Source organism: Heterodontus francisci, chromosome 36, assembly GCF_036365525.1.
Source record: "Heterodontus francisci isolate sHetFra1 chromosome 36, sHetFra1.hap1, whole genome shotgun sequence".
In the NCBI taxonomy this organism is placed as follows: Eukaryota; Metazoa; Chordata; class Chondrichthyes; order Heterodontiformes; family Heterodontidae; genus Heterodontus; species Heterodontus francisci.
The window spans coordinates 7,030,223-7,057,704 of record NC_090406.1 but is presented as its reverse complement, the minus strand read 5'-3'; the positions used below and the strand labels follow the sequence as shown (position 1 = coordinate 7,057,704).

The window sequence follows — 27,482 nt, the reverse complement described above, 5'->3', positions numbered from 1 at the left end:
TAAACTTCCACCATTTTTTCAGGTAGAGCATTCCAGATTCCGATAACTCCCTGAGTGAAAAAGATTCTCCTCATCTCCTCTGCACATCTTTTTTCCAATGATTTTATGTCAAGACCTGTGGTCATTCACTCACTTGCCAGAGGGAATAATTTTTCTCAATCAGCTGTACCAAAACCTCTCATCGTCTTGGAAAACTCTATTAGGTCACCTCTTAACCTTCTCTGTTCCAAGGAGAACAGTCCTAACTTTTCCAACCTGTCCTCATAACTGAAGTTCCTCATCCCTGGTAACATTCTGGAAAACCCTTCTCTGCACCCTTTCTAAGGCTTTAACAACTTTCCTGAAGTGTGGTGCCCAGAATTATCTCAATATTCCACCTGAGGCCTAACCAGTGATTCATAAATTTCTAGCATGATCTCTTTGCTTTTATATATATTTTTAAACCCAAGTAACCCCTAAGCTTTTTTTTTAACCACCTTATCGACTTGCCCTGCCACTTTTAAGGATTTGTTTATATGGACACCAAGGTACAAACATATGAATTAGGAACAAGAGTAGGCCACTCGGCCCCTCAAGCCTGTTCCGCCATTCAATAAGATCGCGATTGATCTGATTGTAACCTCAACTCCACATTCCCGCCTACCCCCAATAACCTTTCACCCCCTTGCTGCCCATCTACATTTTTAAAAATCATGACAAAGTAGCCAAGAATTTACTCTGCATGTGGTGCTGAATGTTTCTTCAAACTGTGATTTCTGCCTAGACACTGAGAAAAAAAGGTTTAAATGGGTGTGAGAGTCCAGATCTGGAGATTGATGACTCTGTTGAGCCAAGCCTGGAGGTAAACGACAAATACAGAAAATATGAAACGATGAATCACATGAACAACAGACAGAGGGTTTGTGTAAGTAGTTTGGAATGGTTTACAATTTTTTTGTGGAATTTATTTTCTCTTCCTCTGAAAGCTCCCCACATCACATACTTTTCACATCCAAAAGAAGCCTACTTTTAGGCTTCAGGCCTCAATTTCAGGCTTCTCGCCAATTTTATACGACAGGATCACTGTTTGGATTGACTTTTTCCCTGGTCCCAATGGGAAAGAGCATGGCCTTTATTTACCATCACCCCCGCCCCCTCCCCAACACTCCCCTAGTGGGAGTCCAATTCTGGGCACCGCACTTTAGGAAGGATATAAAGGTGTTAGAGAGAGTGCGGAAAAGATTCACGAGAATGGTTCTCGGGATGAGGAACTTCAGTGATGAAGATAGACTGGAGAAGTTGGGACTGTTTTCCTTGAAGAAGTGAAGGCTGAGAGGAGATTTGATAGAGGTATTCAAAATCATGAGGGGTCTGGACAGAGTAGATAGGGAGAAACTGTTCCCACTCGTGAAAGGATCGAGAACGAGAGGGCACCAGATTTAAAGTAATTGATAAAAGAAGCAAAAGTGACACGAGGAAAAACTTTTTCACGCAGCAAGTGGTTAATGTCTGGAATGCGCTGTCTGAGAACGTGGTGGAGGCAGGTTCAATTGAAGCATTCAAAGGGAATTAGACAGTTATATGAAAAGGAAGAATGTGCAGGGTTACGGGGGAGTGGCACCAGGTGAACTGCTCAGTCGGAGAGCTATTCAGACATGATGGGCCAAATAGCCTCTTCGGCACTGTAACAATTCTATGATTGTGATTCTGTGGAACATCCTCTGGAATCACAAGGTACAAACTACATTCTAATGCAATTTTATCTTCTCACTTTCTAAAGCTCCTTCATTGTGTAAATGCATCTTTAAATAAGGGTTCTAAATTCTACATATTCTGCACCAGTGAACATCTCTTGGGGAAATACTGCAAATATTGATACATGCCCAGGGACTTCTGTCCTAACCTCTAAATGACAGTGTAAGGAACCCAGAGGAAAAAGGTGCTGTAGTTGCAGAAGATATTTATTAATTATACAGCAACAACAACAACTTGCATTGTATAGCACCTTTAAAAGCCGTAAAACTTCCCAAGGCGCCTAACCAGAGCATTATTGATAATAACATTTTGGCACCGAGCCACATAAGGAGATATTAAGATAGGTGACTAAAAGCTTGGTCAGAGAGGTAGGTTTTGAGGAGCATCTTAAAGGAGGAGAGAGAGGAGGAGTGGTTTAGGGAGACAATTCCAGAACTTAGGTCCTTGGTAGCTGAAAGCATGGCCGCCAATGGTGGAGTGATGGAGATCAGGGATGCCCAAGAGGCCTGAATTGGAGGAGCGCAGAGATCTCGGAGGATTGTAGGGCCGGGGATAATAATGTACAAGCAAGTTAATAAATTGAAACATTACAGAACATAGAATCCTTGAGATGATACGGACAGAAATCTGATCGCCTCTTGGACCTTAATGTTATACGTGAACTGCTATGTGAGAAAGGTCCAGACTAGCATTACTGGACACATGCAGGTTTTTGGCACTAGTGTAATCATACACTGCCACTCACTAGCAGCATCAAGTGTCAAAAACTGGGAACTGCATCAAAAAAGTAATTGAAGAGTCTGAATAGTGTGAACCTGTGCATTCAGGACAGGAATGAAGAAGTATCTTTTGTAATGTTTCAGGAAGATTATATTTAAAAATCTCTCTATGTAGCACTCTTACCTCTGAGTCAGAAGGTTGTTGGTTCAACTCCCACTCCAGAGACTTGAGCACAAAATTTAGACGCTACTAAGCGAGTATTGCATTGTTGAAGGTGTTGTCTTTTGGATTAGGCGTTAAATCGTCTCCCCTCTCAGGTAGATATAAAAGATCCCATGGCACTATTTTGAGGAAGAGGAGGGGAGTTCTTCCCTGTGTCCTGTCCAATATTTGTCCATAGGAACTAAAAGACAGATTATCTGGTCATCATCTCATTGCTGTTTGTGGGATCTTGCTGTGTGAAAATTGGCTGCCACGTTTCCTACATTACAACAACGCTCAAGGAAGTACTTGATTTGGCTGTGAAGCGCTTTGGGACATCCTGAGGTGGAAGAGGTGCTGTATAAATTCAAGTTCTTTCTTTCTAAATTCGATTGGTGGTGAGTCTTATTGTCCTGGAGATTTCAGATTGGAGTTCCTGCCTGTGTCACATTGGCACAGGTGGTTTTAGAGGGCCTGCAATTGCTTTCATCTGACCTGGGCCAAGGGGGAAAAATAAAATCAGCCAAGGTTCCTTCTCCAGATTCTTGTCCAGTGAAAAGTTAGCTGTTAGCTGAAAACAGGATGAACTGTGATGTGTATTGGCCTGCAAACACTGCTGTCTATGGCTGCACATTTAGAGCTGCCACTTGGGTGAAGTATGGGTGAATAGTCAACAGCTATTGCTCCTCACCTCAGTGGAAGCTTTTGTCTACAGGGGAAGCTAAGTTGGGACAACGAATCCCATTTAGGTTATGAGAGATTACGTATTACAAGCTGCCCCCTTCTTTACTATAGATACAATGATGCCTGAGATCTTGATCCAAAATCTTCACTGAACCATCACGTTCTCTGGCAAGCTACAAGTATATTTATCAGTACAGAGCACTGCCAGAGTCCAGGCTATATAAGGCCACAAAAACAGTCACCCAAAACTCAGACCTGTAACCCTGAAAATATTCAGCGGTTTAAAATTTTGGAAATATTCCTTCATTATTGCTGCCAAGTTCTTGTTGCTCCCTTGTTGTGAAATGGACTGTCCACTTGTGATGTGAATCTTGCATTATCTGATCACCTTGTAATGTCCTTCAATAGAATAGCCCATTTGAAAAGATGAGGGTGGGGGAGGCATGGAGCAACCCAAGCTCAGGGAATAGAGATTCAAGATGGCAACTTATTTTGTTGTATTTCATGCTTTGTTTTCTCTACTAAAGTCTCACAGGACGTCTGTTCTTTTCCCAAACTGGGCAGCTCCTCCTAGACCTCCACATATGTTAAGGCTATTGTAGGGTGCTGAGGCATACGACAGGGACCTGGGGCCACCAGCAGCAGTAGGAACCATATTCAATGGATCTCCTCATATTATACCTTCTTGCCACAGAGAATTGCGATTGTACCAGTTATTCCTGGCACTTTGTTTGCTTGCTTTTGCTGGAGAGAGGACAATCCCAGCATTCACAGCAATAGTGAAAGCCTCCTATTCAAACTACCAGTCCTAAGGGTGAGCAAGAAATCGCAAATCCTGCAGTCAGGTGGACTGTGGAGAGAAAGAGAGGAACAGGAAAAAAAAAACATCCAAATGAGAATACGAAGGCGTATAGAAGAATATATCAAAGTCACTTTGTCATCCTTGTGGCCCAAATAATGGATGAAGTTTGCTAATTAGAATCACAGAATCGTAGAATTATATCGCACAGAAGGAGGCCATTTGGCTTATTGTGCTTGTGCCAGCTGTTCCAAAGAGCCATCCAACTAGTCCCACTCCCCTGTCCTTACCACGTAGCCCTGAAGAATTTATCCAATTCCCTTTTGAAAGTTACTGTTGAATCTTCTTCCACTGCCCTTTCAGGCAGCACATTCCAGATCACGACAGTTTACTGCATGAATAAATTTCTCCTCATTTCACCTCTGATTCTTTTGCCAGTTACCTTAAATCTGTGCCCTCTGGTTACCTACCCTACTGCCCTACTGGAAACAGTTTCTCCTTATTTGCTCTATCAAAAACTCTTGTGTGAGGCGATGCCTCGTGTGGATAAATCCCTATTGAAATTCCTCACTTAGGATATACTTAGGGATATACTTGTGTTGAAGGCAGTTCAAAGAAGGTTCACTAGGTTGATTCCTGATGTTAATGGGTTGTCTTATGAGGAAAGTTTGAACAAGTTTGGCCTATGCTCATTGGAGGTTAGAAGAATGAGAGGTGATCTTATTGAAACATATGATGCTGAGGGGGCTTGACAGGGTGGATGTTGAGAGGATGTTTCCCGTGGAGGGGGAATCTAGAACTAGGGGGTATAGTTTCAGAATAAGGTGTCTCCCTTTTAAGATGGAGATGAGGAGGAGTTGAGTACAGGAGTAGTGAAGTCTTGCTCCAATTGGTTAGACCGCACCTGGAGTACTGTGTGCAGTTATGGTCCCCTTACCTTAGGAAGGATATTATTGCCATAGAGGGAGTGCAACAAAGGTTCACCAGACTTGTTCCCGGGATGGCGGGACTGTCCTATGAAGAGAGATTGGGGAAACTGGGCCTGTATTCTCTAGAGTTTTGAAGAATGAGAGGTAATCTCATTGAAACCTACAAAATACTTAAAGGGATAGACAGGGTAGATGCAGCTAAGATGTTTCCCCTGGTTGGGGAGTCTAGAACCAGCGGACACAATTTCAAATTTAGGGGGAAGCCACTTAGGACAGAGATGAGGGGAAATTTCTCTACTCAGAGGGTTGTGAATCTTTGGAATTCTCTACCCCAGAGAGCTGTGGAAGCTCAGTCATTGAGTATGTTTAAAGCAGAGATTGACAGATTTCTAAATGCCAATGACATGGGGATAGTGTGGGGGAAAAAGGCATTGAAGTGGATGATCAGCCATGATCGTATTGAATGGTGGAGCAGCCTCAATGGGCTGAATGGCCTACTCCTGTTCCTATGAATTTATTCTCCCAGAGGGTTGCTAATCTTTGAATTCTCTAACCCCTGAGATCCGTGAAGGTTGAGCCATTGAATATATTCAAGGTTATGTTCGATTTTTGAATTCTAGGGAAGTCGAGGTTTACTGGGGAGCAGGCAGTGAAGTGGAGTTGAAGCTGAGGTCAGATTTGCCATGATCTATTGAATGGTAGAGCAGACTCGAGGGACCGAATGGCCTACTCCTGCTCCTATTTTTTATATTAACTTACATTATAATGGTCAAACTTTGGCCAATGTTGACTGACCCCTAACCCCTAAAAGGGCCTGGCTTCTGCCCACTGTCTTGCACAACACCACTGGTTTGCAATCAGAAATTCGATGAGATGAGGATTCTGGACATGGACGCTACCTGCTCTGCGAATCCGACCAATTCTTGGTCTTCTAAAAGGAAACACTCTTTTCTATTGCTGCTGCATTGATTATTCCAATACTCTTCTGGCCAGCCTCCCACTGTGCAATCGCTGTAAACTGGAGCTCACCCCAAACTCTGCTGCATGTATCCTAACCCGCACCAAGTCCCATTCTCCAATCACCTGCTGTGCTCGCTGACCTACATTGGTTCCTAGTCCAACAATACCTCACTTAAAATTCTCATCCTTGTTTTCAAATCCCTCCAAGGTCTCACCTCTCTGTAACCTCCCCCGGTCCCACAACCCTCCAAGATCTCTGCACTCCGCTAATTCTGGTCTCCTGCAGTTCCAAATTCCATCGCTCCACCATTAGCGGCCGTGCCTTCAGCTATCTAGGAGCCAAACTCTGGAATTCCCTTGCTAAACCTCTCCGCCTCTCTCCACCTTTAAGATGCTGCTTAAAATCTACTTCTTCTGACAAAGCTGCTGGTCATCTGTCTCAATATCTCCTGTGTTTGATATACTCCTGTGAAGCGTCTTGGAACATTTACTTGTGTTTAAGGTGCTATATAAACGCAAGTTGTTGTTATTTATCATGGATTTTGACAATGAAGAGTTATTATTGTGATTACTTGTCTTTGTTTCACCCTCTTGCCTCATGTCTCTCTCTCTCTCTCTCTCTCTCTCTCTCTCAGGCAGGCACACTGTCTAACCATGAAGTGTCAATTCTGGCTGCAGCACAGAGTACCACCAGTTTGGCTTACAGCAGCCCGACTGGGTCCATCCTAAATCGAGGACCAGTGCCACAGCCAATCATACCTCGAAGCGCTCATTCATCAGGGTTGACGTCGCAAGTGTCCACAATTTCTCATTCAGGTACGTTGCTGGAATCGTATTGGTCTAGTCCAAGCATTTGCAAATGTTCCCTTACTTCAGTTAATATTAATGTCTCATATCAATTTGACTCATTGGCCGGAATTTTAGGAGCCTCCCCCCACCGCCAAAGAGCAGGATGGTGGTGGGTGGGGGCGGGGTACGTAAAATGGAGCGGGAGGCTCGGGGGGCCCTTCCTGACCTGCTCCCGTCTTTGCCGCCACTTTATGCAGGGCGGCAGCAGCAAAAAATAGCCCACCCACCCCAGGCCAATCAAGGTCCTTAAGTGGCCAGTTAATGGCCACTTAAGGGCCTCTGCTCACCGCCACGGGGATTTTACCCTTGCCTGGTTGGCAGCCCAGGCCCGAGAAAAGCCACCTTTTAAAAGTAGGCGGCTTTCTGACGGCCAGGGTGGCGGAGGGGCGGGGGGTGCCCTCCTGATCAGGCACCCTATGCCTGACGGAGGGCTGCCCCCGATGCCAGAACCACGCCCAACACCCCCCCCCCCGTACCTACAATCGACCGCCCTTGCCTGGCCGATTGCCCCTGGCAAGGCCCTGAACACTTACCCGTTCTCCCGGGGCTCCCCGACATCTTCTGACTGCAGCTGAGTTGCAGTCCCAGCAGTGGCCATTGCCCCCAGTGGCGCTGCTGGGACAGAGAGCTGCCGGCCCGCTGATTGGCCGGCAGCTCCACATTAGGCAGGACTTACTGCCTCAATGAGGTGGAAGTCCCGCTTCAGACCAATTAAAGGTCTGGGGACCATAAAATGCAGTCCGGATCCCCAGGCCAGGCTGAGGCAGGCTCGCCACCGACTTTTCAGTCTGTGGGCGACTCCGGTCCAACGAGGGTAAAATTCAACCCATTCTCTTAAAATCATATGGGTAGGATTTTCAGCCCCTGCTGGAGCTGGGATCGGAGGCAGGTGGAGCCAAAAATTAGCCCCACCGACCAGCGTGACGCTTCCCTGGCTCCATCCCACCTCTGGGCCATTTTTACAGAGGTGGGATCAGGGCCGGCAGGGCTAACCGCCCACACCCGGGGGCCGGATTAGGTGCCTGGAGGCAAGCCCCTGGCTGCAGGTTGGGGTTGGGCAAGCGTTCAGGCAGGCCAAGAGGCCCTCCCTGCCTGTCTCAGTGCAGGAGCAGCTGCAGGCCATCCTGTAGAGGGGTTTCCCCTGCCACAGTGGTGTCCTGGCAGTTGAATCTATTTTTTAATGAAAGATTTTAAAAAGTTGGAGAGAGGATGCCTCCATTTTGAAGCACCCTCTCTCTTACTCACCTTACATAGCAGTCTGCTGCTCCTCTCAAGCAGGAAGGCCTCTGATTGGCCCTTCAGCTTCAAGAGCCTGCCCGGCATCCTTAATTGGACAAAGAACTTGTCTCCATGCCAATTAAGGGTGCACCTCGGTGAAAATCCCAATGAGTGACTGTTTCTCCCCATGGGGCGGTTTTAGGACCTGGAAACAGTCCAAATCTCTGTTTCCTGCCCCCAGAGGGAAAATCCAGCCTATCGAATCTTACAGCACAGAAGGAGGCCATTCATCCCATCGTGTCTGTACCAGCCCTTTGAAAGAGCTATCTAATTAGTCCCACTGACGTGCTCTTTTCCCATATCCCTGCAAATCTTGCCTTTTCAGGTTTATATCCAATTTCTATTTGAAAATTAGAAAAGACTTTCCTCATATTGCCGCTGCTCCTTTTACAAATGATCTTAAATCTGTGTCCTCTGATCTCGTGGTATCCCATTTCAGACACTTGAACATAAAATCTAGGCTGACACTCCAGTGCCAGTACTGAGAGAATGCTACACTGCCAGAGTTGCAGCCTTTTGGATGAGACATTAAACAGGCACCCATGTCTGCCCTCTCAGATGGAAGTAGAGCAGCGGAGTTATCCCTAGTATGATGGTCAATATTTATCCCTCAGTCCACATCCCTAAATAAAAATTATTGCATTGCTGTTTGTGGGATTAGTTTAGAGATACAGCACTGAAACAGGCCCTTCGGCCCACCGAGTCTGTGCCGACCATCAACCACCCATTTATACTAATACTCTAATTCCATATGCTTACCACATCCCCACCTGTCCCTATATTTCCCTACCACCTACCTATACTCGGGGCAATTTATAATGTCCAATTAACCTATCAACCAGCAAGTCTTTGGCATGTGGGAGGAAACCGGAGCACCCGGAGGAAACCCACACAGACACAGGGAGAACTTGCAAACTCCACACAGGCAGTACCCAGAAGTGAACCCGGGTCGCTGGAGCTGTGAGGCTGCGGTGCTAACCACTGCGCCACTGTGCCGCCCTTCATGCTGTGTACAAATCAGCTGCTGTGTTTCCTACATTACAACAGTGACTACACTTCAAAAGTGCTCCATTGCTTGCAAAGTGCTTTGGATGTCCTGAGGTTGTGCAAGTCTTTCTTTTTAGCAGCCAGTCCAGTGGGAGAGAGTATAATGATTTTCTTCAATTTTTTAATGTTCTTATGATGCACTATAATGCATTTGAGTTAGTCCCAAGCTGTTATCCTTGGCGATGGGAGATGGGAACCAAGTCGATCCTCTGCTGTGCATTTGGTAAGTCCATGGCTGAGTGTGGTAGGGTTGCAATGCTCTAGACCTGAAAGATAGTGGGCCTGGTACACTTCTCACTGAGCTCCAGCTGACCCTGTAGGCCAACATCCTAGCAGGTAAAGTGGGCTTAACTGGGCATTCAGCGAAGAACTTAGAGTCATAGAATATCACAGCACAGAAACAGGCCATTTGGCCCTTCAAGTCCTCACTGTTGTTTGTCTTCACGTCAGCCTAGTCTAATTCCACTCTCCCGCCAGCTACCCTGTACCATATTCTGTTCTTTCTGTTTTCAAGCAACGATCTAGTTCCCTTTTATAAGAATGAGGTAGTTGAGCTGTTGCATGTGGGCTTTTAGTCAGTTTTGGCTCCTTCACAAACTGTGGGGTAGTGGACAGCGGGGGTGGAGGGAAGCAGTGGGTGGGGAAGTCCCTAATTCTCAGTTGTTGTGTCAATTCTGCACTATCTCCCAAGGCTTGAGTATAAGTAGATAATATCCCAACAGGAATAGAGTGTGCACTGAATGTCAGGCCAATGTAAAGTCTCCTTATTTGGATTTCTCAACAGTTTGGCTCGGAGGTTCCGAAAAGCAAAAAGAAAGACTTGCATTTATATAGCACCTTTAACAACCTCTGGACATCCCAAAGTGCTTTACAGCCAATCAAGTTCTTTTTTGAAGTGTAGTCACCGTTGTAAATTATGAGATGGAAATGCAATGGCCAATTTGTGCACAGTAAGATCCCACAAACAGCAATGTGACAATGACCAGATAATCAGTTTTAGTGATGTTGATTGAGGGACAAATATTGGCCCAGGACACCGAGGAGAACTCGCCTGCTCATTTCCACCTGAAAAGGCAGACAGGGCCTTGGTTTAACATCTCATCTAAAAGACAGCACCTCTGACAGTGCAGCACCCCTCCCCACTGCACTAGAGTGTCTGCCTAGATTTTTATGCTCTGGAGTGGGGCTTGAACCCATGACCGTCTGGCACGGAGGCGAGAGTGCTACCCACTGAGCCACAAAAGTCTACATGATGATGGGTTTCTGCGCATGTCTAAAGAGAAATGTTATTTTTCAAATCTATACAACGGCATCAATAACCTCCGCTGGTTTATTGAGAAATCATCAGTGTTTAATTACTGGTAAAACTCAGTGCCCCGTACACTTGGTAATGTTCCCGGCATCAGAAGGTCTTGTTTCTGTTCCTGAATCTTGTTGCTATTTTTATTTCCTCTGAACCCTAGCTACAGCTCTATATCACAGGCGTCCTTCCTTAGACTCACATCTGTTTGGGTTTCTTTGAATGAAATTTACATGAAGCCCACGCAATTTGGAGAGCTCGGGTTTGGTCCATTGAATGGAAAAATACCATTTCACCTTTCAAAATGCCCATGCCTTTTTATTCACCTGGGCCCTCTCTGCCATCAGCCTTTCTCCCCAGCTAAAATCAATCTGCCAAGTACAGTAGAGAGAAAAATAATGCCATGCGTTCAGGAAATGAGCTGGAACTCTGGAGTTCCAGAAACGTTCTTTTTTTAAAATAAAAAATCTGCTTCTGTGTTCCCTTCTGGTTTTCAAGATACAGACAGGCACAGACACACATGCACATGCACACAGACGCACATATGTTCCAGACGGGCTTACTGGATAGTGGTCAGGTTGGACTTCTGTCTGATTTCCACCCCATGCCCTTCCTAGCCCAGGAGAGTTGAGGCCAATATAGTGCCTCACCTAGTAACCCTTCTGAGTTCAGCTGCTCAGCACAGACTGTTAATTGAAGCTGGGAATGCCTGGGCTGCATAGCCCAGTCTGCTGCCCTTACCAACAAATCCACAAGGATGCACAAACTGAAGCTGTGGTGAGATTCTTGGATGACACAATCCAACATCCTCCTGTTCATTCTTCAACTGGAAGAAGCAAATCAAACATTTAGACTTCAGGGTTTGCTGAAATCTATGTAAATTTGGAAACAGATATGTTTAGGGGCTCTGTCGTGTATCAGAGATTTAAAGAATCAGCAATATATAGGCTGTTTAGAAAGAGGAAGAAGATAGCTCAAATACAGGGAAAATAGCCAATAATCAATGACAAAAGCCAATAATCAATATCCTGGCCAATAATCAATGATACTAGACAGCAATTGGAACCGGGCAAATAAAAGGGCACAAGCCAAAGATCAAGCGACTCATCAAATAAACAATCCAACGATTGGTGATGGCACTAAGAAACAGGATGTCCCCAATATGGAGAATCTAGCCATGAGTCAGTAATGCTAACCAACAACTGGGAGACTCCAAACCCACCCAGAGTTAGTGAATCTGGCTGTGCTCCTGGACTGGGGCAGAACCAATTGCTTGTGTGACACAGAAGAGAAAGGAAGGGTTAACATTTAAGGTCTGCGACCTTTCTGTCAAGGAAGAATCTCCACAGAGGCTGCCTGACCTGCCGAGTGTTTCCAGCATTATATTATTTTTGTTTCTGAATCCAGCATCCACAGTATTTTTCTTTTTGCTTTTTTAGTAAGGAGACACTGGCTGTTCCAACTAGAGAAAGAAAGGACTTGCATTTCCATAGTGCTTTTCACAACCCGAGGACATTCCAAGGTGTTTCACAGCAAATGAAGTACTTCCTGAAGTGTGGATGCTGTTGTAATGTAGGAAATGAAGCAGTTGATTTGTGCACAGCAAGATCCCACAAACAGCAATGTGTTAATGATCAGATAATCTGTTTTAGTGATGTCAGCTGAGGGATAAATACTGGGCAGAAGACTGGGAAAAAACTCTTTTAATCTTCTTCAAGATAGTGCCCTGGGATCTTTTACGCCCATCTGAGAGGGCATATAGGGTCTCAATTTAATGTCTTATCTGAAAGATGGCACTTCCGACAGTGTAGCATTCCCTCAGTACTGCACTGGGAGTGTCAGCCTAGATTATAGATTATCTCTCTGGAGTGAGATTTGAAACATCTGACCATTAGGCAATATTCTACCAGTTGATCCTAGCTGACCCAGAGTCCCTTTTGCTTAAACAGAACAGGCATGGGGGAGCAGTGGAGCTATAGCAGGAGCAGGGTTGGAAAACACAAACCGACCGTAAAGGAAGAGGTGAGGGAAAGATAGGGTGTGAATGGGTTAAAATCTGCTCGCTGACTCATCCAACCACAGTGTACAGTACTTAGTACGATTTCCTGCCTTGGTTGCTTCAGGAACAAATGAGCTCATTAACTCCGTGAGTGCCACACAGTTTCCAGCCCTAGGGTTACGTGCATGAGCGTCTTAACCCCACTTCCCCACCACCCCCCGCCCTTGATTCTGACATGAGTGAGGGGGCAGAAGGAAGTGCAGAATTTGAGAATGACCCTGTTCCTTTACACTGGTGACAGCATTAATGCAGTACCACATGGTCAGACGGGGGTTGCATTGTGTGAGTTTGACAGTTTTGCAGTGTTGGGCGTGGGCCAGCCTCTTGCCCAGCAGACAGAGTAGGTTGCTCGCAGATGGCTCTCACATGCTTCCTGTGGGCTAATTTCAAAGAGACATTAGCACAGGATGACTCACTTTCCCACCCGAGAGAGAACAGCGCAGAGGGCAATAGGGAAAGAAGAACCATTACTGCATTGAATTAAGTCCTCAATGAGTGTGAGCAGCTCTTCTAAACTGCATTTATCTCCTTGGAACAGGGATAGACCATTCTCCCCTCCAACCTGCTCCACCATTCTATTAGATCATGGTGCCCTCTACCTCAGCCCCATTTACCCACCATGATTTTATACCCCTTGATGTCCTTACCTACCAAAAATCTGTCGATCTCTGTCTCGAACACTTTAATTGACTCCCAGCACTCGAGGCCTTTTGTGGAAGAGAGTTCCAGATTTTCACTACCCTTTGTGTGGAAAAAAGTATTTCCTGGGGTCACTCCTGAACAGCTTGGCTCTAATTTGAAGATTCTGCCCTCTTGTTCTGGACTCCCCCACCAGAGGAAATATATTCTCTCTACCAACCCTTTGGAATTCCGTTATCATTTTAAACTGTCTTCTAAACTTTACAAACCAAATATTTGTATTTATATAGTCCATTCTCACAACCTCAAAATATCTCAAGTTGCTTCACACAGTAAATTACTTTTGAGGTGCAGTGACCTATTTTTATTCATTATTACGATGTGGGCATTGCTGGCATGTCTTGACCAACCCTAATTGCCCTTCAGGGCACAGTTAAAGGTCAGCCATATTGGTGTGGGACAGGAGTCACATTTAGGCCAGACCAGGTAAGGCGAGCAGGTTCCTTTTCTTAAAGAAACAGAAGATTTATGGCACAGATCGAGGCCTTTCGGTCCATTGTGTGCATGCTGGTCAAAAAAGAGCTATCCAGCCTAATCCCACTTTCCAATTCTTGTCTGTAGCCTGGTAGGCTACGATACGTATTCAAGTATTTTAAAAATGGTTTCTACCTCTACCACCCTCTCAGGCAGTGAGTTCCAGACCCCCCACCACCCTCTGGGTGAAAAAACATTTCCTCAACTTCCCTCTAATCCTTCTGCCAATTATTTTAAATCCATGGCTCTGGTTAATGGCCTCTCTGCTAAGGGAAGTAAGTCCTCCCTATCCACTTCATCTCGGCTCCTCATAATTTTATACACAAAAGACATTAGTGAATCAGTTGCTTTTTTTGAATGACCACCCAACAGCTTCACAGTCACTTTTACTGATACCAGCTTTTTATTCTCAGATTTTTAAACTGAATTTGAATTCTCAAACGGCCATAGTGGAAATTGAACTCCAGATCTCTATTATTTGTCCAATCTCTGTATTATTCGTCCAGTAACATAATCACTGCACTGCCATATCTAGATTAAAGAGACAGTCAGTCAGCTTCTGTGCCAGTAACACCTCATACATAATCAGAAAAATGGTCAGTTAATCTGGGGTTTTTAGTTTGGTTATGTTGGTTGAGGGAGAAATGTCAGTTGGTTCATTGGATGAATTTCCTTACTGTTCTTTGAATAAAGCCATGGGACTTTATAACGCCCACCTGAACGGGCAGCCAGGAACTTGGCTTAACCTCTCACCTGGTGGGCGATGCTTCATATAATGTGCTCCCTCAGTGTAGCACAGTGGAGGGCCAACAAGAACTTCTAGTAATATAACATCTTTAACATAATTTTCAAAAAGTCCTCAGGTACTCCCCAGATGAAAAAGAAGATGGCATTCTGTGAAAGGAGAGATTATGAGGGGGTTCGAAAAATTTGTTTAATGAGTTGGGTTTTGAGGTGACCTTCCAAGGAGGAGAGGTCAAGAAGTTTACAAACGAACAGACGAGAATGCCGGACAGGGAGAAGACCCACTGGTCCATCTTTCCTGTGCCATAGAGTCCTGATACCTCATACATCATGATACAGACACTCACCACCTTACCTGGAGCCATGTAAGCTCCTGGGAGAGGCAAAACGAAGATAAAAACTGAGGACAATTAGGGATAAAAACTTGGGCAATGCCTCTGCGACCCCATTAGGAGATCGAAACTAGTCAGGAGATTACATTGATCCTGATTTACATTATAGTATTTATCCCTCTTGTACAAGGGGATCTCCCTGCTTGAAGGAAATCGGATCATCGGCATCTACCTGTTGCACATCTCCATTTTTGTCTGGAAAAAGAACCACCCAACATCCAACTTAGTTCAGCCCTTGTGTAACTTTTTTAGGGAGGAAGATCCAGTGAATAGGAGCCAGGCAGCTGAAGGCTTCACCTCCAATGGTTGGACGAAGAGATTGAGGGTGAGGAGTCATGGGGGGGTGGTGGGGGGGAGGATGTGCTCTGGGCAGTGGTCAACATAAATTATGTGCTCAAGTCCTGGACTGGGCTTGAAGCCACAACTTGGCAATCCTGAGGCAAAAGTGCTACCAACTGAGCCAAGCTGCCATCCAGCCATTTTTAATAGACTGGGCAAGAGATTGGACAAAGTGCAGATATAGACCTGTTGGACCAAATAGCCTGTTTCTGTGCTGTAAATTCTATGTCATTCCCATTTGGGTTTTCTGACTGTGAGGGAGTGTCACTGTCCAATTTTTCCTCTCCCCAGCACTTCCGTCCACCAGCTTCTCCCAATAGTTGGCAGGGGAATTATAAGATAGTTGACCATTTCTAGTTGTTCACTTACCCATCAGGCCATGCCTGTTTACAGCAAGTTACAGTGTCCTTGTCCTCGTGATGTATTGGCTGAGCATGCCGCATTTTTGTTTGGGAACAAGACAGATAACAGATTGAGAACAACAAGATACTGCCATGGACAAGGCCAGAGTGTACATAATTAGACCCTGGCATATGGGGTATAATTACAGAGCAACTGGACAGTGGGTTTATAGAACTCCCGGGATGTCCAGAGAATCCTCCTTACTGCTGGAAGTCAGGGTCCGAACAGAACGTGATCTGGGGTAGCCAGATTGTATCATTATTATTGTGATCTAGAATGCGTTGCCTGAAAGACAGTGGAAGCAGATTCAACAAAAACTTTCAAAATGACATTGGATAAATACTTGAAAGGGAAAGATTTTCACGGCAGTCATGGTCCTTGGGATCACCTGGATGCTGCAGATTGATTTGCATCAGTCCATATTTATCTGGAGGTGCAGACTCTGCTCTCTGAGTCCTTTAGGCAATCAAAATTGATCTGGGTTATCATGTAGACTCTGATTTATGTTCTGAATTTATATAAAAATAGTAAAGGGAACGTTAAAATGTCCTTCAGCAACATTTCAGCTTTGGGTTCCAAGGTAATTGTGAGTGTGAGAAAGGACTTTATAATCCTTCTGGTAAGGTCCAGATGTTCGATAACCTCTCTCACTCCAGGCTAAGACTGTTTACAGTATTGAGACAGCCAGATCGCTCCCTGTACACTATTGAAAATCTAAACAAATGTTGAGCCATTGGTTATGTTGGTTGAGGGAGAAATGTCGGTTGGTTCATTGGACGAATTTCCCGTTCAATTTGCCATTGAATGCCTGATTAACTGTGAGAGGTTAAGAGAGGGCATTATGCAGAACAGGGAGCTCCGAAATGGCAGTGCTGATCAAATCAGTGCTGCACGCTGAATGACGTCGTGATCTGCCTGCTCTGCATACTGCCTGTGGGCATTAGGTGTGCGTGCATGTTGCAGACACCATTTTCATACTTTAAGAGGACTCATAACCCGAAATACCTGCACCACAGCCCAACTTTGCCTCTCCCCCCACAGCAACTTTTATTTCCTTTTCTCTTTCTCCAAAAAACACGGAAGGCCACTTGGATCAATCCCAGCATGGCAAAGCCCCAGTGTCATGGGACATCTCACTTCATGGACCCCTTCTCTTTGCCTGCTTCCATGATTCTGTCTTCTGGAAATAATTATTCCTCAATAAAAGTCCAATTTTCGGCTCAGTCCAGGACTTGAACACACAAATCTAGGCTGACTTCCACCCTCCCTTCGCCCAACCATTGGTGCTAGTGCTTTCAGCTGCCTAGATCTCTTTCTCTGGAATTTCCTCCCTAACAAATTTACAAAAAGGCAGAACTAGGTTGGACGTTCTTTTCCCAGAGAATAGTGGGCATGTGAAAAGCCCTGGTTAGACCACATCTGGACACATCTGAAGGCACATCTGGTTCTGGGCACCACACCTTAGAAAGGATATAATTGGCCTTGGAAGGAGTGCAGTGTAGATTCACCAGAATGTTGCCAGGGCTCCAAGGGTTAAATTATGAGCAGAGATTACATAAAGTAGGCCTGTATTCCCTGGAATGTAGAAGGTTATCAGGTGGTTTGATTGAGTTTTTATAACCTTAAAGTCAGAGCCAGGCCATTCATGTGAAAGGTGGTAAAAGTGTAGAACTGTTTCCCACAAAAAGCAGCAGACGATATACCAATTAATCGTTTTAAATCTGCAATCAAATTTTTGTTAGACAAGGGTATTAAGGGATACGGGTAAAGGCGAGTATAGGATTCAGATGAGCCATGATCTCATTGAATGATGGAACAGGCTTGATGAGCTAAATGGCCTCTTTCTGTTCATATGTAGCAGGCTTGTGTGCTGAATGCTGATTCACTGTATTCAGTGCAGTGGTTCACTGTGCATGACCTGTGGGCAATGACCTGAAATTTCCATCAAACACAAGCTGCTGTGGGCAAGAAAGGAGGACCTCAACTCTTAGACTCCAAGCCATCTCCAGTAATGTTTCCATGCTACTTAGACTGCTTCCATTTTTCTGTTGCATCGCCCTTTCTCCTGTACTGCCACGGGCTCCCTCTGGTACCAGTCATTAAGCAGCCATTCTGAATAGGAGCTGCATGCCTGGATATTTGGCTGTGGAGGGCATCAAAGCAGAGGCAAACTACAGTCCTCACGCGCAGTTCCCACCTGGGTTTCACTGTAGTGTGTTCAAGAGCGGTAATTTAAAAAGAACCTGGCTAAATTCTCCCATGCCAGACCTTTTTTGTCACAACTTTATTTTTTTATACATTGAGAAACCCGGTGAAGGGCCACGTCCGAGGGTGAAAAGAAGATGAGCTTGATCAGGAAGTAGTGGTTATGTGACGCCAAGTTTGGGTTTTGAAAACCTGAAGCTTGTGGGTGCAGGGGAAGACTAAAGGTTTTTTTGAAAAAAAAAAATATTTCGCATTATCACTGCATCCTGTATTGGGGTAGCTTTGTGCCCTACTGTGCGGAGCTTAGCTGTGAACTGGAAGCTTATGTTCTGGAAGCATATCGTGCTCCACGTTTACTGGGGGCTGGATTTTACCAGTCCTCTGGGGACTAGGTGGGGGGTGGGGGTGGGGAGATAGGAGTCGTAAATTGGCGAGGGAGGGTGGGGGTGGAGTGCTCATTGTCTTTCCGCTGCCATGGCATTTTACCAGCAGCGGGGATGGTAGAAGATGGCCCTCTCACCCAGTGGCCAATGGAGTCATTTGTGGCCAATTAATGGCCTCTTCCTACCTCTGCAGATAGGCCCTCCGCCACATGGGGACACTGCCTGCTTAACCCTGGTGGCCTCCCTGTGGAGGATGGGCGAGGCCCCCGATCAGGCACTCTGAGGCCCACGGAGGGGTTACCTTGGCAGTAATGGCAACAGCTCCTCCCTGCCCTGGCCCTGGCCCTGTCTTCCCACTGCCCCCCCCCTCCCAACTTGCCAGGACCTGCCTGACTGGCCCCTCTTCTAGGTGTAGTCCCAGCAATAGCCACCGCGTCCAGCGGCGCTGCTGCCCCCCGCCCAATTGGGTGGCAGCTCCTGGGGGCGGGCGTCGGTCCTTTAAATCGATGGCAGCCCTGGTGGCAATGAATTAGTTTCCGGATGGCTGAAAAATGCGATCGGGGGTTCCATAAACAGCCAATGTGGGGCTGCCCCCCCCCCCCCCCCCCAGCTTTCGGACCCCTTGTTGGGGGCCCCCTCCGGCCCGGCAAAATTCCAGCAACAGAGACCTAGAAAGAACAGGTGGGAGGTAGCATGTCCTGTGTATACAGAGCTCAGACTCACTCCCTTTAATTTCAGCAGCAGAATGGCAGATCCACATTCTCATCAGGACAACCTTTTCCTCGAACCTGGCCTTGTTTCACACTACATTGCAGAGCCAATGGGCACAGTCTTGTGTAAGAGCATTGTAAAGGAGTGGGGCCAGCCTTTGGCTCGGTGGCAGCCATTCTCAGTCAGAAGGTGCAGAGTTTAAACCCTGCTCCAGACAGCCTGCAGCTCTGGTTCTGAATTTTGGGTCGACATCCAGCAGGCTACTTATATCTGGTGGGTGTCTCCCCATTCCCCCCACCATCCCCCCTGACCCTCATTGTATGGGTTGTGGGAGCACATCCCTTCCCCCTCCCGCTGTATGTGCTCGTATAAAGATGGTCACAGCCATTGAAGGAATGCTCACATCACGGCCTGTCAGACTGTTAATCAGCTCTGTGAATCCTTCCATTGCTTCACACTGTTGAAGATACAAAAACACAGACTTAAGGGAGCATTGGAGGGTCACAGATTAGAGACCATTAGTGTCTGAGTCCAATAGGTCTTTCATTTCAACACAGGGAGGAGGGAGTGTGAAGGTTGGGAGGACTTAGAGGTTTAGAGGAGGAGAGGGAAGTTGAGGGGGAGAAGGAGGGCTGGGGAAGGGGTGGTGGGTTAGCAGGCTTGTGGGAAGGAACAGCAGTCTAATGTTAGAACAGACGCAGGAAATGAAGCGGACAGCTGGCCCCGCCAGCAGAGGAAATCAGGGGGGAACAGGAAGGTGTTTGTTTGAAATATTCTCCCAATCAAAGAGTATCAGAAGTGATGATACAGAGAATGTTGCAGTGTCAGCTCAGCTCTGTGAGCTCGATATTCCATCTCACACTTCCCGAGGGAGATGTCGTCAGATGCAAAGGGTTTCGCCTTTCTCACCCAAACTGACGTCTTCACCACAGTTCTCTCACTTTCTGCCATTCCATTTCACACAACAACAATTGCATTTATATAGTGCCTTTACTGTTGTAAAATGTCCTAAGGGGCTTCACAGGCGTATCATCAAACATAATTTGATGCTGAGCCACATTATGAGATATTAGGACAGTGACCAAAAGCTTGGTCAAAGAGGTAGCTTTTAAGGAGCATCTTAAAGGAGGGAGGGAATTCCAGAGCTTAGGGCCCGGGCAGCTGAAGGCAAGGCGGCCAATGGTGGGGCCATAAAAATCAGGGGATGCGCAAGAATTGGAGGAGCGCAGATATATGGAGGGTTGTAAGGTTGATGGAGATTACAGAAATGTGGAGGGGCAAAGCCATGGAGGGATTTGAAAATGACGATGAGAACTTTTAAATCGAGGTTTGCAGGGAAATATTTGATGAAGAAAATTTTTTAAGGGAGAGGGCAGGGGAATAGTACTAAGTGGATATATTTCTCAGAGAGCTGATACAGGCAGGATGGGCTGAATGGCCTCCTTTTGTGCTGTTAGCTTATAAGCTTCCTATCCTGAAAGCATTCTCTTGGGATATGGCTTCACTGTATCCTCCACCAACCCTCGCAACTGCTCATACACAGTGTGTTGGCCTTGATGGTAAAGCAATTCAACCACAGTCAGCATCACATATTGAACCAGATCACTGGTATTTTCAACTTGTGTTCACACAGGCAAGACACTCTCCCTCTAGTACGTCACTCAGTAGTGATTAGGGAACCGAAACCCCACTTGATTTTCCTCTGCTTAGTCCTGGGCTAATGAGAATAATTGTAGCTCCCAACTGAGACCTAACAACTGCCAGCAGAGCTGAGATTTCACTTGTATCCTTCCTGTGCCTCAGTACCTCACACGTGAATTGTTTACCTACTCATCCACCAGGCAGGCCGGGGGGAGATGTGAGGTGTTGGTTCATGAAGGGGTCATAGGAGGCGGCCATTGTTTAACCTCTCCTGGCTCATGTGAGAAAGAGTTCCAGCCTACCTCAACAAACTGTGTTGAGTTTTTTTTAATGGTTCTGGGGACATGGACGTCAGTAGCAAAGTGGTCATTTATTGCCCGTCCCTAGCTGCCCTGAGAAAGTTGTGATGGGCCATCTTCTTGAACCAATGGGTTTGACACAAGTGAGTGAAGAGGTCTAACAAGACAGAGATTTAGTTAAGATGTTGATGTGGGACTGAACTCACATATAGGCAAAACTGGATAAGGATAGCAGGATTCCTCTCCTAAACGGACATTAGTGAGCAAGTTGGATTTAAATGACAATTTGATAGCTTCATGGTCACTTTTACTGATTCCAACTTTTTAAAGATGTTTTTTAAACTGAATTCAAATTCCCAAACTGGTATAGTGGGGAGTTTGAACTCATGTCCTCTGGGTTATGGGTCCAATAAAAAAAAACTACATTTATATAGCAATTTTCATGACCATAGGACGTCTCAAAGTGCTTTACAGCCAATGAAGCACTTTTGAAGTGTCGTCCTGCTGTAATGTAGGAAATGTGGCAGCCAATTTGTGCACAGCAAGATCCCACAAGCAGCAATGTGATGACCAGACAATCTGTTTTTGTGATGTTGGTTGAGGGAGAAATATTGGCCAAGACACCAGGAAAACTCCACTGCTCTTCTTGGAAATAGTGTTGTGGGATCTTTTATGCCCACGTGAAAGGGCAGACAGGGCCTTGGCTTAAAATCTCATCCAAAAGACAGCATCTCTGACAGTGCGGCACTCCCTCAGTACTACCCTGGAGTGTCAGTCTTGATTTTTGTGCTGAAGGCCTGGAGTGGGACTTGAACCTAGAACATTGTGACTCGGGTAAGATACGGATACTCGAATAACATAATTGCTAGTAGTCTTTGTCTCTGAACTGACCTGCAACGAGAAAGGGGCATTGACCTTTATTCCCCCCTCCTTGTGCTGCTCCCCCAATCACCCCACCCAGCACAAAGAGAGTAGGCGGGAGCGCTTACTTCCACATAACTCTTTAAAAGCAGCCCATTCAAAGTTTTCAAAGTTTCCAGCTGACACCTTTTGCACTGTGCTTTCCCATCGAATCTGAATTATAGCCAGTAGTGACCAGTCATGGTGTGGGACAGCTTCTTGGACAGAGCGTTGCCCCACTTGGCATTCGTGTCATCGGGCTTTATCTGAATTATCCAGCTGTGTATCGTGTTCACACACACCCAGAACTGCTTCACATCAACAATAACAACTTGCATTTATATAGCGCCTTTAACGTAGTAACACATCCCAAAGTGCTTCACAGGAGCGTTATCAGATAACATTTGACACCAAGCCGCCGCATAAGGAGAGAATAGGACAGGACTTGATCAAAGAGATAGTTTTAAGGAGTATCTTATAGGAGGGGAGAGAGAGGGTAGAGGTTTAGGGAGGGAATTCCAGAGGTTACAGCCTAGACAACTGAAGGCATAGCTGCCAATGCTGGAGTGATTAAAATAACATCAACACAAAAACTGGTAGATCCTCACCTTCAGATCTCCTACAGCCAGGGGGTCTGTGAGGGAATTCTGGTGGTGGGGGGTTGGGGGGGGTGGGTTGGTGGTGGCAGCTGTGAGGGAATATGAGGGTTCCGTGAGGGAATCCTAGAGTGTCTGTGGGGAAATTGTGTGGGTTTCGCAAGGCTGTCAGATTTTTGTTTGAGTCTGAACAAAGTGTCTGAAATTTGGTATTTCTTCTGTATATTACTTACTGGTGTGTAATTTCTGTTGCTGCATACTTATTCTTATTTTTTTTTAAACCTGCAATGTAAGTACTATTGTCCCTTTAGAAGAAAGAAAAAGGCAGAATTCGCATTTATAATGCACCTTTCTTATCCTCAGTGAGTTGTTTATTCCTTTTTTTAATTCATTCTCGGGATGTGGGTGCCACTGGAAGGGCTGCCATTTATTGCCTGTCCACAGTTGCCCTTGAGAAGGAGTTGATGTGCCTTCTTCCATTTGATACAACTGAGTGGTCTGCGAGGCCACATCAGAGGGCAGTTTGCAGTCAACCACGAAGGTGTGCAACTGGAGTCATATCTAGGTCCAGACCAGGCAAGGATGGCAGGATCCCTTCTCTAACGCACATTAATGAACCAGTTGGGTTTGTAACAAAAATCCCATTCATGGTCGCTTTTACTGATCCCATATTTTTATTTCCAGATTTTCTTCTAAACTGAATTCAAATTCTCAAACCGGCATGGTGGGATTTGAATTTGAAAGTGTGTCTGCTTGTTGTTAATAGGCAAAGATGGCAGTCAATTTGCACACAGCAAGATCCCACAGAGAGAATTGCTTTTGGTGTTGTTGGTTGACTGGGAATTGCCTGAGCTTCTTTGAATAGTAGCATGGGATCTTCTACATCCAACTGAATACCTTGCAACACCACTCACTGCATGGAATGTCAGCCTAGGTAAGGTGTCAGCTGTGGCTCAGTGAGTAGTACTTGCCCCTCTGATTTATAAGGTTGTGGGTTCAAGCCCTATCCAGAACTTCAAGCACAAAATCCAGGCTGACTCTCCAGTATGGTACTGAGGGAGTGCTGTACTGTCAGAGGTGCTGTCTTGCAGATGTGATGTTAGATCAAGGCCCTGCCTGCTCTCTCAGGTTGCTGTAAAAGATCCCATTGCACTATTTTGAAGAAGAACAGAGGAGTTTTGCCTGGCCAATATCTATCCCTTAACCAACATAATTAAAAACAGATTATCTGGTCATTATCACATTGCTGTTTGTGGGATCTTGCTGTACACAAATTTGCTGCTGTATTTCCTACATTACAACCGTGAGTGAACTTCATTGGCTTTAAAGTGCTTTGGGATGTTCTGAGCTCGTGAACGATGCTTTATAAATGCAGGTCTTTTTTCGATTTTGCACTCAAATAGTGATTGAGGTTTAAATCTACATCTTGCAGCCTTGTAGCAGCTCAGTGAAGCTGAACCTGTCTTTAGGATGTTACAACAGGAAGCTTAGGCATATATTCATCTTTGTAGGGGATCCCCTGAATGTCTCAATGTTCACAGGGAGTCAGTATGAACATCTGCAAGGATTTCCAATTATGCAGAGGTTCCTCATAAATATCTTATTATTTAAAAGGTGGGGCAGCCAGGGAGTCTATTAATAATATTTCTGGCGTGTCCCGGGAGTGTGTCAACATTGTCCTGATTGAATCCAGGTCTCAGAGGTGAAAGGTCACAATAGTTAACCCACTGCACCATCCAGTTCCCTTTCTGAGTATGTTGACTGAAGTTTACTGAAGGAAAGTGTGACCTGATTTTGTCAATGAGCAGTGCTAGCGAATCAGCACAAGTGTTAAAAATTAGAGAGAAAAATACTTCAAATAAAAGGAGTTTCATTGTCAACTAAATAAATAAGGCAGGTCTAACCCGACCTTTTAATCAGAGATGGCATGAATCTAATCAGTGACTTTGTTGTGGCTGGAACTCTCCGGTTCATATTGGAGCCTGTCTTTTCTGAGAATACTCTGAGGCCTCACTCGGCGTCTGTCTGACTGACTCAGGAGTGTAAAGGGCAGCAGAGACATTGGTACAGAACAGTTACCATGTGCAGAATGACCTGCGCCACACTTAGAAGGGTTGCCAACCCTCCAGGATTGTTCTGGATCTCCAGGGACTGAAGATTAATTTCCAGGATGCTGATGGGAGCAACAACTAGGGAGAAGATACAGAGGGAAAATATATATAATAATAATGCTTTGGTTTATCAGTTGTAAAAATGTTAAGAGTTTGGGAAGGAAAAGGCTGTTTGACTGATGGGCAAGAATCATCCAATTGGGTAGAAGGTGGGGAGACAGTGGCATAGTGGTAATGTCACTCAGCTAGTAATCCAGACGTCCAGGATAATATTCTGGTGACATAGGTTCAACCCATCACAGCAGCTGGTGAAATTTAAATTCAATTAATTGATTTAAAAAATCTGGAATTGAAAGCTAGTCTCAGTAATAGTGCCATGAAAGTGTCATCGATTGTTGTAAAAACCCATCTGGTTCACTAATGTCCCTTAGGGAAGGAAATCTGTCATCCTTACTTGGTCTGGCCTATTTGTGACTCTAGACCCACGGCAATGTGGCTGACTCTTAACTGCCCTCTGAAATGGCCTAACAAACCACTCAGTTCTCAAGGGCAATTAGGGATGGGCAACAAATGCTGGCCTGGCCAGTGATGCCCACATCCCATGAAAGAATTTTAAAAAATGAAGAGTCTGCTTGTGTTTCAATTGGCTGGGAAGGTGTTGTGTCACATGTTGGGCAGCCAATAGGGGAGAAGTATGAGGCAATTTGGAGGGAGGAGGTCATGTGATGAATTCTCCAGGAATCCATCCATCCAGACAGAGTTTACAACCCTAGCACTTTGCTGAGAGCACTTAGTCTGACCCACCCGACTACAAAGTGGGGAGGGGGAGGTGGAAAATGTCTGGGATAATGTAGGGAATGAAAAAAAGCAGCGAGAGACTTAAAGAGATATTTTATTACATTAAAGATGCTATACAACAACAACTATCATTTATAAAGCACTTTTAACGTAGTAAAAAAATCCCAGAAAACAGTTGTCAAACAAAATTTGACACTGATCTACATTGAGATATTTAGCACAGGTGACCAAAAGTTTGGTCAAAGAGGTAGATTTTATGGAGTATATTAACGATGGGACAGAGAAGTAGGGAGAGGTCCAGGGAGTGTATTCCAGAGTTTCGGACCTAGGCAGCTGAAGGGATGGCCGCCAGTGGCAGAGCAATTAATATCATGGATGCTGAAGAGACCAGAATTGGAGGAAGGCAGAGATCCTGGAGGGTTGTAGGGCTGGAGGAGATTACAGAGATAGGAAGGGGATGAGGCCATGGAGGGATTTGAAAACAAGATGGAGAATTTTTCAATGTCTTTGTTATTGCTGTTGAAATAACTACCTCAGATGTGCCAATTTTTAAAAGACAAATTTAACTTTCTTCATGCCAGTTCTCTCCTCTGTGCGGTGTGTGGTTTCACAGTGCAGATGCCCCTCTGGCATCTCGGTCGAATGGCCACTTAGGCTGTGAGTGTCAGTGTGCACAACGAATGCCTAAAAGAGACAGTTTGGCATTATCACATTGCTGTTTGTGGGATCTTGCTGTGTTCAAATTGGCTGCTGCTGTTCCCTACATTACAACAGTGGCTACACTTCAAATAAGCAACTTCATTGGCTGTAAAGCATCCTGAGCTTGTAAAGGTGCTGTATAAAATGCAAGTTATCTTTTTTTAAGTATCAGAAATGTAATTACAACCAAATCTGGATTGTCTTTTAGCCAGGTGTGGCGAGTGACTATCGTGTTGGACAATGCTTCTATATACAAACATGCAAAAAGAAATGGACAGGGATATCCCATGGCTGTATATTATGTGGTGCATTGGAGATACCTCAGGATGTTTGTGCTGCAACTCCAAGGAAGGAGTTTTAACAAAGTCAATTGCATCATCCATGGCTACTGCATCAAAATGAAACTTAACATCATTTTCACAGTTGTATCTTGGTGAGCAAGCCGGATTTCCTGTTGAGCATTACTCAGTGCTGTGCAGTTCCACGGTTTCAAATCGAGCTGGTGCCTCGGAGAGGTTGGGGTTAGAGGGGGAGCTGACTGCAGTGCTGCCTGACTGATTCCATTAGTGCAACGCACAGATTCACACTGAGTCACAACGTGGGCTGCCGCTCAGTTTGCAGAGTGTCTGCCGTGTCAGCCAACAAAAAGAGTCTGCATTTATATAGCACCTTTGACATAGTAAAACATCCCAAGGTGTTTCGCTTCACCTGAGTGATTACCAGATAAAATTAAAACTGAGTCACACAAGAAGATATTAAGACAGGTGATCAAAAGGTTGGTCGAAGAGGTAGGTTTTAAAGTGCGTCTTAAAGGAGGAGAGCGAGTTTAAGAGACAGAAGGGTTTAGAGAAGGATTTCAGAACTGCTTGTTGCTCCCAATCCTAAAAACCCAAGGATACATTCCCAGTCTCGGGTCCCTCTCCGGTCTAGTACTATTGCATCTCTGTTACTCTGAACTTCAGCACCATTGTATCCCTAGCAATAACATTATACTGTTTGTACTAGGACACTCCCAGTGCAGTGCTGTGGGAGTGCTGCACTGTCGGAGGTGCTGTCTTTCGCATAAGACGTCAAATTGAAGCCCCATCTACCTTTTCAGGTGGACGTAAAAGATCCCATGGCCACTATTTTGAAGAAGAGCAGGGGCATTCTCCCTAGTGTCCTGGCCAATATTTATCCCTTGACCACCATCACTAATAAAAAATGATCTTGTCATTATCACACTGCTGTTTTTAGGAGCATACTGTGCACCAATTGAATGCTGCATTTCCTACATTACAACAGTGACTACGCTTTAAAAGTATTGGTTGTGAAGCACTTTGGGACACCCTGAGGTTGTGAAAGGTGCTATAGAAATGCAAGGCTTTCTTTTACAAAGGAAGAAATAAATCTGTGAAAGATATTGTCCTTTTCTGATCCTTGGTTCTGTAAACGAAGGCGAGTTATTTAATGCTTTGAGGAAATGAGGAAAAGCTCTTGAGTTTGAGCCTCTGCTGCTAAATATCTAACATTTCTATCTTGCATTTTGA

The 27,482-nt window shown here is 45.3% G+C and overlaps 1 protein-coding gene across 1 annotated transcript in view; it reads left to right on the top strand.

Moving 5' to 3' along the window:
- mef2b (myocyte enhancer factor 2b) overlaps positions 1-27,482 on the top strand; it is a 100,305-nt gene that overhangs the window by 58,459 nt on the left and 14,364 nt on the right. Inside the window, exons 4-5 of the mRNA XM_068016070.1 lie at positions 764-904; positions 6,663-6,843. Of these exons, the coding sequence (XP_067872171.1) occupies positions 764-904; positions 6,663-6,843 (322 nt within the window). The remainder of the gene's footprint in view (positions 1-763; positions 905-6,662; positions 6,844-27,482) is intronic.